Source organism: Camelus ferus, chromosome 5, assembly GCF_009834535.1.
Source record: "Camelus ferus isolate YT-003-E chromosome 5, BCGSAC_Cfer_1.0, whole genome shotgun sequence".
Classification (NCBI taxonomy): domain Eukaryota; kingdom Metazoa; phylum Chordata; class Mammalia; order Artiodactyla; family Camelidae; genus Camelus; species Camelus ferus.
Genome location: NC_045700.1, coordinates 21,346,481 through 21,362,759, shown reverse-complemented (window position 1 = coordinate 21,362,759; position 16,279 = coordinate 21,346,481). Strand labels below are relative to the sequence as shown.

The 16,279-nt window shown below is 33.0% G+C and overlaps 1 protein-coding gene across 2 annotated transcripts in view; it reads left to right on the top strand.

Moving 5' to 3' along the window:
• LRP1B (LDL receptor related protein 1B) overlaps positions 1-16,279 on the top strand; it is a 1,593,459-nt gene that overhangs the window by 1,294,207 nt on the left and 282,973 nt on the right. For both annotated transcript variants that reach the window (XM_032479383.1, XM_032479382.1), the window contains exons 42-43: positions 3,405-3,594; positions 6,793-6,997. In XM_032479383.1, coding sequence (XP_032335274.1) covers positions 3,405-3,594; positions 6,793-6,997 — 395 coding nt within the window. The remainder of the gene's footprint in view (positions 1-3,404; positions 3,595-6,792; positions 6,998-16,279) is intronic.

Sequence of the window (16,279 nt, the reverse complement as noted above, 5' to 3'; positions counted from 1 at the left end):
AGAAAAGAAAGAAAGAAGAAAGAAAGAAAAAGAGAAGAAAGAAAGAAAGAAAGGGAAGGAAAGAAGGAAAGAAAAAGAAAGAGAAAGAAAGAAAGAGAAAGAAAGAAAGAAAGAAAGAAAGAAAGAAAGAAAGAAAGGGAGAAAAGATTTAGAGGATTTTTAGGAAAGGGTGGAGTTTAGGCAAAATTTAAGTTAAGTAATGTTTTATTAGTCTTAAAGTAAAGCACAGCTATGTGTACTCTGTGTAAATCCAGCATCAGCCTAGGTTGTGAACTGGACCCAGAATCCTGTTTCTCTGGAAACTGCATGGTAAAGATAGATGTGGAATGTTGTTTCCAGAAGCTTTTTTATTTTAAGCTCTGCAGCTGGGTTGGAAAACAAATCTGCTTCTCTGTGTCTTCAGATCCTCCAGACAAGATTGGAGTAACTCATAGTGCTGATATAATTTCAAACAAATTTTCTGATATTCTTTGGCTTTAGAAAACAAGCCAGTGAAAAAGAGAATATTACACCTCCAAAAAGGGAGGCCATTACGGTTATAGAATGTCCTTGGGATAAACATTATTTCCTGTTAACTTTGCAATAGGATTCACCTGTGATTGTTATTCCGGTCAGATGAATGGCAATGTTTTGTACATGTGGCTCCCTCCCAAGACCATACTTCACTGCCTTTCCAATGTGCTAAAGGTTCGTATCCTGCCTTTAGAGCATTGCACAGGCAGGAAGGAGCCGTTGTCTCTTCTTCAGTGGTGATGAGATGAAGGTGTGTCCTTTTGCTTTTCTATGAAGTCTTTGGCTAGCTGCCAAAATAGCACTGCTACAGTTACTTGCTGAATGATGTCTATTCTACTTCCTTGAGTGCCAAGGATGTTTAACTCTGTATTGATTTACTCTCATCAGTATTTCAGGATTGGTTGACTGAATAGATAGGTATTTAACTTTAATTTTCAAACTACATAATTATCTGCCAGGACCAGTGACTCAGAGTTCTTATTTTACCTGTTCAGCTGATTCAGGAACTTCTGTGTTCGCTCACACACACATAAAACCACATCATGTGATCCCCCTACGTTGTGTTAAATCATTATGGAACAGATATTGATGTCTTAAGTTATCTCAACTAAAATATTTTTCATAATTTAAAAATTTGATTTATGTCTTTAACTGGCTATTTGTTAATAACAAATACAATTTTATAGGGAATTAAATACCTTTTTAAGAAATAAATATTTTAAAATGTAGCACCAGATTATGATTAAGTATACTGTTAGGTTGTCATCTATTACAAAAGATAAAACAGAACAGATTGTACCTGGACAGCGAGATGTATTGTGTACTCTAGTAACCCTGGAACTATGTCAACTATAGGAAAAAAAAGCATCATTTTTTTCCTCTTAATGGTAATACCAAGTGGTTTCTTCCTGACTGGCAGGAAGAGGGGCCATGAATATCTGTCAAAGTCAGGAGAAGGAGAAGCTACAGAATGAGGATGAATTAATGACTCTGATTTGCTTGGATTTTTCTCAGAGCTGTGCCATTTCTCATTCTGTTTGTGGATGATGAAGGAGTGTAATGCTGCTTACACTGCTAATAGAGCCAACTTCATTTCTGAAAGGATTTGAAAGTGCTAAAAATACAGTGGAATAAATGATATATTAATTAATAACTGAAGTGCTTTTGACCATTAACAACCTCCCACCTACTCACCTCAAATAGGAATACCACATGATTCATATAAGAAGAGCGTAACAGATTTTATTATGATCGTGTCTTATAATTTTTATTTCATCTTTTCTGGCCTAGGTTTCCATGCTAATCACTCACATTAATTTTTTGTAAATAGTTTGGTTGACTGTGTGAGAGGAGGTTATTCAAGCTAAATTACTACTTACACAATTCACTCAGAGTCAGACAAGTTGAAGCTAATGAATCATTTATGTGGTTCCAGTTTTGATGGACGTTGAGAATAAGCAATTGGTGCCATAAATCCACTTCTAAATACTGGTGCTGAAGAATATAGGCTCATGGAAGCACATAAACTTTTGTTAAAATTTTTTTTCTTCAGTGCTAGTTCTGTGACCATTGGTTTCAGTTTTCTTCTTAGGAAAAGAACAACAATAAAACGAACTTCACAGTGTATATTTACACGTAAACTGATGTATGCAAAGCAACTGCACAATTCCTAGCAGAAAGACAGTGCCCAATAAATGACAGCTATTAATTTTATTATTGGTGGATCTTTCTCTGTTGCATATAGAAAAAGAATCAAGTGACAAAATTTTAACCACATTAAAGAAATCTAGTTCAAAAGGTTTTAATATTGTTTTGTGCTCCCACTAAATCCTATTTACTACCAAAGCAAACATTTACCCATCTGAAACCTGAAAACAGTCTTTTTCATCTACTTGTTTTCAGAAGGCTGAATAATCCTTTTGAGATTCCTTGAGGGAAAAACAAGAGAAAGGCTCTGCCTGTTAATTTCTTAGTATGAATACAAAAATTATATATTTTCTTTCTCAAATTAAACATGCTGAGAGTACTGACTCTGAGAAAAACAGATAATATGAAGGAAAAACTATAATAATTTGGTTATACTTAAGAATGTACTCAAAGCACCTCCATGAAAAATAAAACAGCTGTCCTATGGAGTCCTAGTGATTGGGAGCACAATTTTAAGGAATAATTACTCTTGTTTTGCATCTTGTCCCTTTATGTATTAGAGTCTGTGTACTACCATTTATCTTTTCTATCAACATTAAAGCATACTTTAGCTGGCAATTCGTTTTATTTTCTTTTGTTTTTATATCACATTAGTTGAATAGAATTTAAAAACTTCCTGTATTAACTTACTGAATCATTCTCTACCCTTGTTTGATAGTTGTAAGTGTAGAGCTGGATTTTGGCTTTTTGATACTATTGTTGTAGTTTTTGATGTGTTTAGTTTTCCTTGATGTCTCTAGATATAGTATCAAGAGAAAACTCATTATGACTGTACTTAAATGGTGTCTCTGACATATGATTTTTCAAAAGCATCTCTAAATTATTGAACACTGGGCATTTTTTGGAAATTAATTATTAAAATATGAAAAGAAAAGAGAGCTATCATTTTCCTAAATAAAAGGCAATTACTTAACTGAGGTTTTTATGGATGAGAATATTCATTCTTAAAGCCATGTTTTTATATAAACTTCTCCATGAGCAGTTCACAGCTCAGTTTTACTGTGTGTAATAAGCTGTCAATTGTAGGCATCGTAATTATTGCGTTTTTGTTTTGGAGAATTTGTGAAGAAATGGTTTATAAGATAACATATAGATATACATATAAATTTTAAATGCCTTTTTGTTCAGAATCCAAATCTTTTGTAGATAAAAGTATAAATTTATTCCTTTATTTCTCCTGTCAGATGTCGGTTCTGTTGAAGGACTTGCCTATCACAGAGCCTGGGATACACTGTACTGGACCAGCTCCACTACCTCATCCATCACCAGACACACAGTAGACCAGACTCGGCCCGGAGCATTTGACAGGGAAGCAGTCATTGCCATGTCAGAGGATGACCATCCGCATGTGCTAGCCCTGGATGAATGCCAAAAGTAAGAAACAGAGCATTTTTATTTCCTCAGTATAATTATATCAAAGACTACCAAAGTTCTGTTAATTTTAAAAAGAAATAACTTTAAAAATAAAGATTTCTTTCGACGTTCTCTTCTCACAGTTTGTAAAACTTTTTTATAAGAGCATTGTAAATGTAAATAATTGCAATTTGGACTGTTTAAATGCCAGGCATCACCCCCATGAGAGATCCAGTAAAAGCAAATTTAAAGGATGAAAGAGAAAATAGAGACAATACTGTGTTGGAATAGGTATATGAAGGAGACGTTAATGCATAGCTGATTGAAATAATAAATTTGAAAAAAAAGGAAACTATTAACATGTATTGAAATCAGAAAGGTGTTTTTATAATTCAATTAAGTAATTTTTAGCAACTGGGGATCTCTCCAATTGAAATAAAGAGGAAACAAACCACAGCAGCAGATCTTGGTGTGCAGCTGTATTTTTGACATTAGGTACTTGACAATTGTCTATATAGTCCACATGAGTTCAATGATATATTGTGCAGGCATTTATAATAATACTTAGGAAGAGTTCATGACAAGAAAAAAATGCTCAGGCTGTATGCAAAATGAATAAAAAAATAAAACAAATTAGAAAGTCATGCTTTGGGGGATGCTATAAAAAAAGCAATTATATGAAAACTGAAGAATAAAGCTCAGGTTAAGTTGAAAAAATGTATCTGTGGAGTTTCACTCTTATACAATATGGTGGGAATATTTATTAAGTGCTAGAAAATTCTTTTATTCTTAAGTGAAACAAGTACACAGAAATCAGACCAATCTGGCTTTTCTGAGCAGGGGAAGAAGAACCCTTTTTAGGTGTGGTGAAGAAAAATGGAAGAATAAAAAAAATGACTGATCAACACTGACCCTGACACTTGAGAAGGGACTACATGAATTACTCAGTGTGAGGATGACTACACCTGGGTGCTCTGGTACAGCTAGAAACTAACTTACTGTACTTAATGAGGCATCTTGATCTTATAAATGAAGGCTCTAAAGGTTGAGAGATGCAGGTGGAGGGAAGGTTGACTCCTCGCACAGCTTAGTTACGTAGCTCAGATGGACACAAGCCTTGAGGTGCCTGGGCAGGGCTAGTTCTGCTCACAGCACTGCCTTATCACGGTACAGCTGGTTGTTGAGTCAGCTTACATCCAACCTGATGGTCCACCAGAAGAATCTTAGGACAATAATAAATGCCCTATGGTTGATCAAAGAAATTTATAGGATAGTTTTAAAATAAACATAAGGGAGATCACTGATGATATTATGTATAATTATGTTTAATAAGTGCTTCATCCTATAATTATTTGTTACATAGGCTAACATTATAACTTTCATCTTGCATATGATGAGCTGTAAATTAAAATTAAACACACCAAAATATTCTAATTGGAAAATTATATACAATTGAAGTTTAAAGTATAAAAATATTTTTATCATTGAAATTGTTAATAACATCTTCAGATCACTCTTGTGTTAGTTGATTAGCAGAAATTTAAAAATAAAATCTTAAATTCTAGAGGAAAGTTAGACTACTTGACTTCAAAACTTGACTCAGTAATTATAACTAACACTCAAGCTCTCTGGCTTCTGTTTTCTCATCCGTGAAAAAAAGGTGAAATTAAAGGAATACTAATACCTCAAAAATTCTGTAATTCTAAAGCCAACACTTTAAAAGTATTACAAATAAATTTTGTGTTTAATATCTCATATCATAGCTTTTTAAATTAAAATTTTCATCTTAAAAATCTAGGATATGGTTAAAACTACTGCATGATTTAAGAAAATGGAATGCCTTTTTTTTTTTTTTGCAAATTTACTGTCATAGGACAAAATATTTAGACATTTGCTCACTTTGAATACTTTTATGTTCCATAGAAAGGGTGCAAATGCTATGAAGTATTTTATCAAAGAGCCCAGATAACTAGCTTTCCATAATTGATGGGGGTTATTTTTTTTTTAATTAGCAAGTAGAAAGGTTTTCATTGTAAACTTGAGAATTATCCAGTAATAAGTTTTGGCATGATACTCAAAAAGCACATACTAAATAACTATTTTGGCTATAATCCTACATTGTCCTTACATGCCTTTACATGGAAATAATATATGCAATCTTGCTGTAAATATGAAATATTATTCCAAATAGTTTTTCTTTGTAGGTATTTATTGAAGACAGTTTTTCAAAATGTAAAGCAGTCTGCCTGTCAACCATCCTCCTTCCCTTCCTCCTTTCTTTCTTCCCTTTCTCCCTTTTTTCCTTCCTTCTTCCTTGCTTCTTTTCCTTCCTGTCTGCCTTCCTCCCTTCCTTTCTTTCATCCTAAGCACCAAAAGCTGATCTTAGGGATGGTCCTAAAGATGAAAGAGGAGAAGAAGGGAGGTCTCCGCAGAAGTAGGGCTTGGAGACTGGAACTCTGCAGCCCTTCCTCTCTGCCGTGACCTTTAAGGGCTTCCACAGAATCCTAGGCCTTCCTCGAAGAACAGTCTGACAAACACTGATTTAAAACTTTCTATAAAATCTGTAAATAACAGATATTATGTTTAAGGATTTGAGAGTAACCCCTGGAATTCTAGAAATGACACTGTAATTTATAAAAAAAAAAAAAATCACACTGACAAACTGACAAACCTGAGGAGGGAAAAAAGAAATGTAAGAGTTTAGTAATTGTATTTCTCTAAAACATACAAAGGAGAATGCAGAATTTAAAAAGCAAACCTAGAAGGAGAGAGAGATTTTTATTTTCACCAACTAAAGGAGAGAAACATAGTTAGGTTAAGAAGGATATGCAAAATGATCACACAGGATCTGCTGAAATATGATAATAGTAAGTTAGAGTATGATTGCAGTTCACAGAAAATTTAAGATAACTGTTTTGTCTCTGATTAAAGTGTAAATCTTCCTTATGCATCAAACGGACTCAATTTAATTAATATTTGAGGGAACGCACAGGATAAATGTTTTTCAGAAGTGGGTTCCAGGTTTCACTTAAACTGGGAAGAACATATATGCAAATATAATATACATATCTCCCCTTATTCCCTAGACTTCCTCAAGTGTCACAGAATATGAGACAAATAAATTTGCTTCTTTTTAAGTAGCTTGCCATTGCTATGTTTCTACTAATGTTATCCTTAATGAAAATTTTAATTTATTATTACAATTTTCATTTTGATTAGTTTAATGTTTTGGACCAACTGGAATGAACAGCATCCAAGTATCATGAGATCTACTCTGACTGGGAAAAATGCTCAAGTGGTGGTCAGTACAGACATACTCACTCCAAACGGACTCACCATTGACCACCGTGCAGAGAAGCTGTATTTCTCAGATGGCAGCCTAGGAAAAATTGAAAGGTGTGAATATGATGGATCCCAGAGACATGTAAGTTAACTGAGAATTTCTTCATTACAGATTTAAAAAGTGATACACTTGAAAAATATATGCTTTATACTTGCCTAAAATATACATATTAAGGGATTTCAAAATAACTAATTGTTTGAACCAATCCAATTGAATAATCTATTCAGTGAAAAACAAAATTGTGGATAATATTTTGAAAACATTCTTAAAGTGCCTTTGCTACCACAGAGATAGCCCAACTCTTAGAAACTTTATTCTGGAGAAACAACAGCTGATTTTTCTCCTAGTAATTAATTGAATTGGTATTGTTAGAATGATTTGCATAAACCTCATTGTTATTTATAATTTTTTTAAAATGTGAAATGAAATTACTTAGTTACCCTAGGATTAAAGAACATCAGAAAATAATGAAATGATCCTCGGTCTGTGTTTCGGTCCTCAAAGCAACCTCAGAAGCTTTGAAGAGAGAAGAATGGGTTTCCTTTTATAGTCAGGCCCACTCTCTGTCTCTTTTCTCTGAGTTCTAAATGAAATGTTAAAGGGAGAGTCTTTAGGCTGCCCTGGAGAGCACTTACAGGAGACACTTAGGACCTATAGAATGGTCAGGTCAGTGCCCTCACCTTATCTCATGAAGACAACAGCCCGTGGCAACTGGGAAAACTCAGGGTTCAGGAGGGTGTGACCTGGGTGGTTGTGTCGCTGGAGGAGTCTGTACCCCAGCACCCCTGCACAGTGCATGTCTGGATGACACAGTGGTCCCAAGGTGCTTCACTCTTCCACTGAGCTTCTTGGAAGGCCAGACAGTAAATATTTGAAGCTTCATGGGCTATGTTCTCTCTCTCACAACTACAGTGCCTCATTGTGCTGAAGCAACTTAGGGAATATGTAAATCAATAGCTGTGGTGGTATTTCAATCAAACTTTATTTACAGAACAGGCAAGTACACAGCAGGCCATATTTGCTAACACCTAATCTATACCTTTAAGTGCACTGTTTAATTCAATTGAATATATACCTGTACATATATATCTAAGTATTATATGTAATATAGATGTATATATCTCTATACCTATATGCATATATATTATATTAAATATATCTATACATTGTATTATGTAGATATATATAGATGTTTATCCTCGGGCAACTAACTAAATTTATATATACATATAGGTGCATATTGCATATACATTATATATATGTATATGTGTGAATAGATGAGGGTGTGTGTGAGTTTCTTGAAGAAGGAAGAAGTGCACAGACTACATTCTAGTACAGGCACCTTGTCTCATTGTGGAGTGTATACTTCAAGTAGCAGTGATATAGGACAGTTGAGTGCTTAAGGAACATTAAAATAATCAGCCAAGATCTGATTCTGAGTTCGGTTTGTGCTAAAGGCAATAACTCTGATCAAAGAATTCTATGCCTAAATTCTTGGTCTATCTTTTCCAATTAAAGGCCATGTGACCCTAGGAAAATTACTTAGTCTTATTATAAATTTTAGTTTTCCAATATACAAATTTTCTACCTAACCTTCAGGGTTATTATGAGGATACAGTATGAAAGTATATGTCTCAGAATATGGTAAAGAAATCCTAACTGAGTGAGTAATGCTTTTGAAAAGATAGGTAAATCGTTATCCTTGATGTGGTATTTTGTTCTGTTATGGCCTGATACAGACAATGCTTCTATAGATCCTCATAGCAACCTTTTATCCACTTCAACTTATTTTTTTATACCTGCTTTTCTTTTTCTCTCCTCAATCTATTCTTACGTTTGGCAATTATAGCTACTCTAGGCAGTCCAGTAATCAGATATCTCTAATTTAAAGAATTTGTTTTGAAGCTAAAATATACACATATACACAGTTATGAATCCCACTTTCCATTCCCATCCCTGTCCAAGCTAGGACAATTTCTGTCTGGCTGTCTTTAACAGTACTATATTGTACATTTGATGTTGCTATGATAATATATTTTGAAAGTTCTTACCACCAAAAAAAAATTATAACTATGTGAGGTGATGAATATAGTAACTGACTTTATTATGGTAGTCATTTTGCCATATATACATATATCAAATCATTATATTCTGTACTTTAAACTTACACAATGTTATATGTCAATTATATTTCAGTAAAGCTGGGGAAAAAAAAAGTACTATCTTAGTAGAGATGCAAATGTTGAGAAGAGAACATTACCTTAAAGGAGATGGGTTTATTCCCTCATAGGACATGGATCCATTTTGTCTCAAAGTTAGAGCTACTTAATCCTTTTCTTCTATTTCTCCAATAAATCAGCTTTACCATCGAAATACCTGTTTGGGCCTGAAAGTTGGGAAAATATTTCAAAGTTTATTGCATTTTTACGTACATCTAGACTCCCTCACCTTTATATGACTTCTAATTGATTTAAGAGATGGGTAATATTAGTGTTACTAAAATGAGCAATAGGGCTATAAAATTCTTTAACATTTTTGTAAAATTTAATCTAGGGTCTATTTATTGACTTGTTTAAAGACTTTGTACACTGTCCTTTTCATTTTTTAAAATTTCTGAGTTGTATCTACGTACTCGTCATCATACTAGCTAAAAAATATTGAATGCTAATGGACCTCTCAATACTGTGCTAAGCACTTTATGTATCATTTTATTTTCATGGTATTCCTACGTAGTAGTCATTATTATGATTTTCTCCATTTTACCAATGAAGAAAATGAGGCACAGAGAAGTTCAGACGTTGCCTGGGAGGATCTAAGTCACACACATGGCAGAAACAGGACTGAGTTTCTCTCTTGTGGTCTCACTTGAGAGCCGGTGATTTCAACCACCATGCTATATACTTGGAAGGATTTTAATTATGAAAAATACACCCAACCAAGTGTACAAGTATGGCCACTTCTGCATGCCTTGCAACCAGAAATAAATTTGCTTTCTCCTTACTCATCGTATTTCTTGAATATGTTGCAATAAATATCCCTTGAGCAAGTGAATATTTTAATTTATTACTGAATATGAGAATATGCCTAGTAAAATCTGAAGTTCTGCTGATTGACTTAAGAAACCAAGTACATTTGCTCCTTTACATAGTAGGATCCATAGCTTGTCAGTAGGCATTATATAACTTTGCTACCCATTGTAAGAATCTTCGGGAAACTGACAGAGAAGAAAACTGCACCAGGTTCTAAGTGACACATTGTCCCCTTTAAACCTGTACTCTAGTAAACACATAGAGTTTCTGCACATTCTTCTTAAAAGTGCTTCAAACATATTCCTCTCTATAATGCTAAGACAGGCTAATCATTTGGATGGGGAGTCATCAAAGCTGTTTTTAAAGAGGAAGATCAGTATTTTGCCCCACCATCTTTGCAAGGACATTTGGACAAAAGAACAGCCCTTTGTCTAAAAACGTTTATTAGATATTCTGAAGTTTTAGACATATCCTACCACCTCTTCCATGGCCCATGTTAACATAAGGATTTCTGCTTTCAGTATTTCTTTCACTTTCATAATCTGTCCCATTGTTTAGGTGCATGTGAAATTGTGCAATTAGAAAAGGGAAAAAGTAAATGTTTACATATTATTCAGATTATAAATTAATATTTATTATATTTTGTGACCTAACTTTTAAATATACGTTTACAAAATACATACTAGAATGAGGAGCTGGAGTTTTATTTTACCCTTTAAAATTACACAATTAATGAAATAGTGAATTTTATCCTTACTCTTGACACTTACCGATTGCATGAACTTTACCAAATTCTATAAAGTCCCTGTTTTTATCTGGCACAGCACACTGAATACCTTGCAAATTCCCCGTTTTACCTGAAGACGTGGGATAGGGAAAATGTGTTCTTCTTTGACTATAAATAAAATCAAATCTTGACCTACAGCTATTTTTATTTATGTCTTATTTTTCTATTTTAATACTTCTGAGGAATTACGATGATTCAGAATTTTCCACTAGTATATCTACCTTAATTTTATAAAAAAGATTATAATACAGAATATCAAAACTTGAGGTGAATGCAAAAAGCCTTAATAGATTGTTTGCGAAAGATCCTTTCTTCACTCCCTCCCTAAACTAAGTCATAAATGCCCCAGATAACACTTCTTCTTCATAAACCTTCTTTAGAGACCAAGTGGTTATCTTGCAAGATAGTGATTTTTCAGGACTTTGTAACAAGACTCCATACTTGAAGATGAACTGGAAAATGTTTTCCTTTCATGCAGGAAGGGCAAGTAGCCTAATCTCTGTGAATGCTGACTTGGGGGTGGATTGCTTTTTTCTTTTCAAGGCTTTGTAACAAAGACTGTTGAGTTCCCATTTATAAAAGAATGTATGAATTTATACCTTTTCAGAATAAGGAAAGATTAGGGGGTAAAGTTAATAATAGTAATTCTGTTTTGAATATAACATCTGACCTCAAAGTATTAGGAATTACAATTGCAATGTCAATAACATTTTTGATATTATTTACCGCCTTTGAACATGTCTTTTATGTCAAAGAGATTTGAGGACAAAAAGCATCTTTCCTGTTTCTTTAAATTCACAATGACTTCTACTATTTTCACAGAATTAGAGAACATTATTTTTTGTTGAAAATAGCTACTATTGTTTTTTATACCTAATAAAGAACAATTTTTCTTCCAACATTTCTGACAGATGATTCTTTAATTAGAGCTTGAATATATTCATTTTTTAAAATTTAACTGGAGGTACTTGATGAGCCAACTTATTCTATTTTTAAGCATTTTAATCTTTTTTTTAAAGACAATCTGTTTCTTTATTCTGTTCTGTCTTTAGGTCTCAATTCAGTCTTCTGAAATAAACTGGAACAAATCAGCTTTTCTTCTGTCTCTCTAAGACAGTGCTTCAAATATTTGGTGAAAATTATCTTTTCCAGGGTAGACATTACCTACTTTGATTGAGTTAATTTACTAAATGCTATGCTTTTGCAGGCAAAAGATATGATGCGAATCTCTCATGAAATTAAATAATTTGGATCTGACTTTCCTATAAGTGTCACATGGATTTAGGAGTAGAGCTAGCCCTTATTTTTTTTTTTAAAAAAGGAGTGCTTATTTATGTTTTTATTTCCTTTAATAATGGTATTATCCAAGAATATTGCTCTTAGATGGTCCTCTGGTATAAATAGACCTCACCATTTTAATTTGAAATGCGAAGAAAACACTGAAATATTTTTTTATGGATAGAAATATAACCCATCCCTCAGTAGCATGTAGTACTCAATTTCCATTGCCTTCAGTCTTATATTCTGTGACTTGATTATGTTCATTGGATGAAAGTATATCTATGGGTTCAAAATTATCTCACTGTTTTGCTGGTTGTTCAGATTTTGTTGCCAGTGTTCATCGTGAGTAAGTACCTTGAATTTATCACTAACTTATATACCCTTTGCGATATCCACTGTTTCTTATATTTCAGTCATGATTTTACAAATAGAACTTGTTATTTGTTTCTGAATTCCATTTTTAATTGATCTGAATTTCTGACTACTTATTATACTTTCAATTGCCTTTCTTAGTGACCAATTAGCTGTGTATATAATCTATTACTAAGATAACCATAGCATTTGAGACTGACAGTATAACTAAGGAGCTAGGTCATCTCCTATTATCTTTAGAAAAGGTTAAACATGCAATCTGGCTTATGTTTCAAGATTTTAAAGAAAGATGTTTCCCAAGGAAGAAAGAAATACCACTATTTTTTTCTGAAAAAAAGTATTCTGAGGATATGGCATAATATTATAGATGTCTCAGAAACTCTAGAAACTCTTGTATTATCTGATAACTCTTGAAAAAGTGGGCCAAATTTTTTAATACCCTATCCATTCACTCTCCAGTTTTATGTTTGAATTAACATATATACAAAGAGTGAATGACATTAATCAGTAATTTAATTTGTGCCTGTTGCATTGAAGTCTTGGAAATCAGAGGATGCTTTTTGGAGCAGATTTCTTTTTAAGTCCTCACAGAAGCTAAGAGCTCTTTATCTGAAAAAATTTGCTTGTAACCAGTTCTTTTTAATTTTTAGCCAATGTCTCTGTACCAGGCCTTGTTGTGTAAGTGCATTGTGTTTCCTGTTATGTCTCTTCCTCACTCCTATATTGTTCCCCTTGGCAGCCATACTAATGTAATTAATATGTATCCATTCTATATATACGTATTTTTAAAAATAGGTCAGCTGATGAACGTAATCAATTTCATTTTTATATTTTGAATTGCACTTTATAAGGTCCTGCAGAAATGTGTGATAGGGTAATGTGTGAAGTTAAAAAGAATGATACTTAAGAAGTAGAAAATATAAAAGGTTTAAATTTTCTATGAAAAACTTAAAATGCCATGAAATATAAGAAGATATATAAAATATTATTCAATTTATAAAGTCAAAAAGTGCTGAGACAATGCAATATAAAGGAGTGGTTTGAGAAATAATAATTTCAAAGAGGAGCATTTCCTTTGCATAGCTGTGTATTTTCTAGCTCCGGATGAAACAGATAATAGTAAAAAGCAACTACAGAAACAGAGAGAGAGAGAGAGGGAGATCAAATATTCCCAGGGGAGTTGACAGATTAGAAAGAAGCTAGACATTACTATTTGAAATATTAAGAGTGCATCTTTAATGAAAAGTAAGCAATCTATATATTAAGTTAATTGATAGTTTGGAGAGATTCTTATAGATCTAGGCATTTTGAGTTCACAAACTCAGTGCAATGCCATTGCAGAGTATGTTTGAAGAGCCTGTCTTCTGTTGAACATCCATAGGAGTTAAACTGTGGTCAAGTACATTTTTTAAACTGTGATTTAAACAAAGTCTGATAGGCTTAATTCCTGTATTATATCTCAAAGCATTTAATATGCTCATGTATGTTATAAATCTTTAGAATAGAACGCAGTATGTAGCTTTGTTCTTATCAGGAAATTATTTTTTTTAAACATGGTGTGCCATGGGCTTAAGTGGTTGTAGGGATTTGAAAAATACTGATATACTATTTACAAGTCACTTAGTTTATTATAGGAATATTATAGAACCCATTACTAATCAGTAGATTAGGGGAAGAGATCCTTTCAAAACATCAAGAAATCAGAAAGATATGTGTTTTTAAAACTACGTTTTACCTTTTTTTTTTTTTTAACTTATCTGATATATTTAGCTAAACAAATTCATTCATAGGGTTAATTTCTTTTATCAAATTCAGATTTTATTTTTCTATTTTATCATAGAGAGAAGTCATAATAAAATACAAGTATACACAGTTTAAATCTGACCTATATTGATAAAAAATATAATAATTGGCTGATTTTTAAAAAAATTTAAATACACATTAACTTGTGTGATAGTCTTACCTATAAATTTTATTGAGGGAAGCATTCTCTGTTTAGCATAATTGAATGCTCTTTGGTGATCTAGTTATTAGGGGGAAAAAAAAGTTGACAATTTCATTCTGTTTTATTTTTATTTCTGCTCTGTATCTTTTGTTCCAGTGGCTAAAACAATAACTAATGTTGACAGGGGCTAAAACAGCGTGATTATAGCCTTTCTCCCTGGTGTTACCCTGTTAAGTGTTAATCATTTCTTGGAAGGCATCTGCTACCTGGGTGACACAAACCCTTCCAGAAGAGACGTTGTTTATGTTCCTAGAAATTGCAATTGCTGATGTTTCTTACTTTTGACATTTTTTAAGAAACTTTGTCTAGAGTTTTTTTTTTTCACAGTCTGTCCCCATGCAAAAATACTAAGTCCTAAGACCATCTTTAGAATGAGAAGGATTCAGGATAATTTATCTTCTAAATAAATACATTCTGATGACATGAACTCTTTTGAGTAACAATAGGAAAAGGAATTTAGTTTTTTTTTTAAACTTGTCTTTTGATTAAGTAAGATCAATCATAAGAATCTTTTATGTCCTTTTTTTATAGCACCAAGTATTTCCTCTCTACTTATAAAATATTTCATTCCAGAAATGAATCAAGAAGTAAATGTATCTATCTACCTACCTCTCTATGTTGTCTACCTAATCTATAAATGCCTATACTATGTACATTTTTTGATAATATAGTTTTATTAATGCTATGAAACCTATAGGGGCCTGAACTCTGAAACTTGTAGAATAGGTTTTGATCCCCAGAAAAGTGAATTTTCTGATAACATGTCCCATTTGAATTACTTAGCCAAGTCAAAACCAAATCCTATCACCGAACAAAAGGAATTGTGGTTTCAATTTTAAAAAGATGTAAAACATTTTAATTTAACATTTAAAATTTTTGATTGAAAAATCAATGTCAGCATAAGCAGTCACTCAGAAATTTCAGAGAACTGGAAAATTTTCCACCATTAATTTTAACAATCCAGTATTATTTCACAAATTAGGAGACTGAGGCCCCAAAAGTCTACATGAATTTCTAATATTCTTGTGTCTAATATCTAATGCCAGTTTTAGTTCCCAACTCTCTACTAGAACCAACGTCCATTTTCTTAATTAAAAAAAAGTTCTATAATATTCCCATCCCTGTTCTAAAATGCAATTTTATATTTTGTCTGTATATTGATAGACAACTTTTCAAAACTCAATCTAATACCTTAATTATAATGTTAAAGAAATATATAAAGTAGTTTATAATAAAATAGGACATATTCCAATATGTAAATGTGCAAAAATAAGCGAGAAAACTTGAGGAAGTGATGAAGATCTTTTCACTTATGCATAGAATCATCATGAATCCACAGCATCAGTGAAGGCAAACTCATACCGGGCGTGTTGTGCTGGGTACTCAAATACTGAGAGTGGTGCTGCCTTGGGTGATGTGATTTTCGAAGTTGGTAATGAGTTCTTAATAATGTTCTAAGCAAAATGAAGTAAGGTCATCCCTCAATTTACCTGGAATGTGACTGTCTCTACTGTGCACTGCTAGGACAGCAAAGTGTTTTAAATGAGCCATGAAGAAAGGTCTGCTGACAGCAAGTGAGCATCTCTAATGCTCCAAACATGTGGGATGCTGGGCCTATCAACAACTAGACGGACTGTAGCCAAGGAGTAGAGTGGCTGTTTGTTAGCAGAAGCATTCTGTGAACTTGAATTCCAACAGATGAGTCAATGGAATATAAGGGACTGACTCTATCCATTGCCTGCTGTATAACAGGCATTGCAATCAGATACATTACAAATGAGCCCATTGACTACTGAATCCTGAAGGGCTGCTGAAAACTCAGGTGTTTTATTGCCTTTGACACTTCTCAAATTTAAGAGGCACAATTCAGTGTTCAGATTATTAAAACC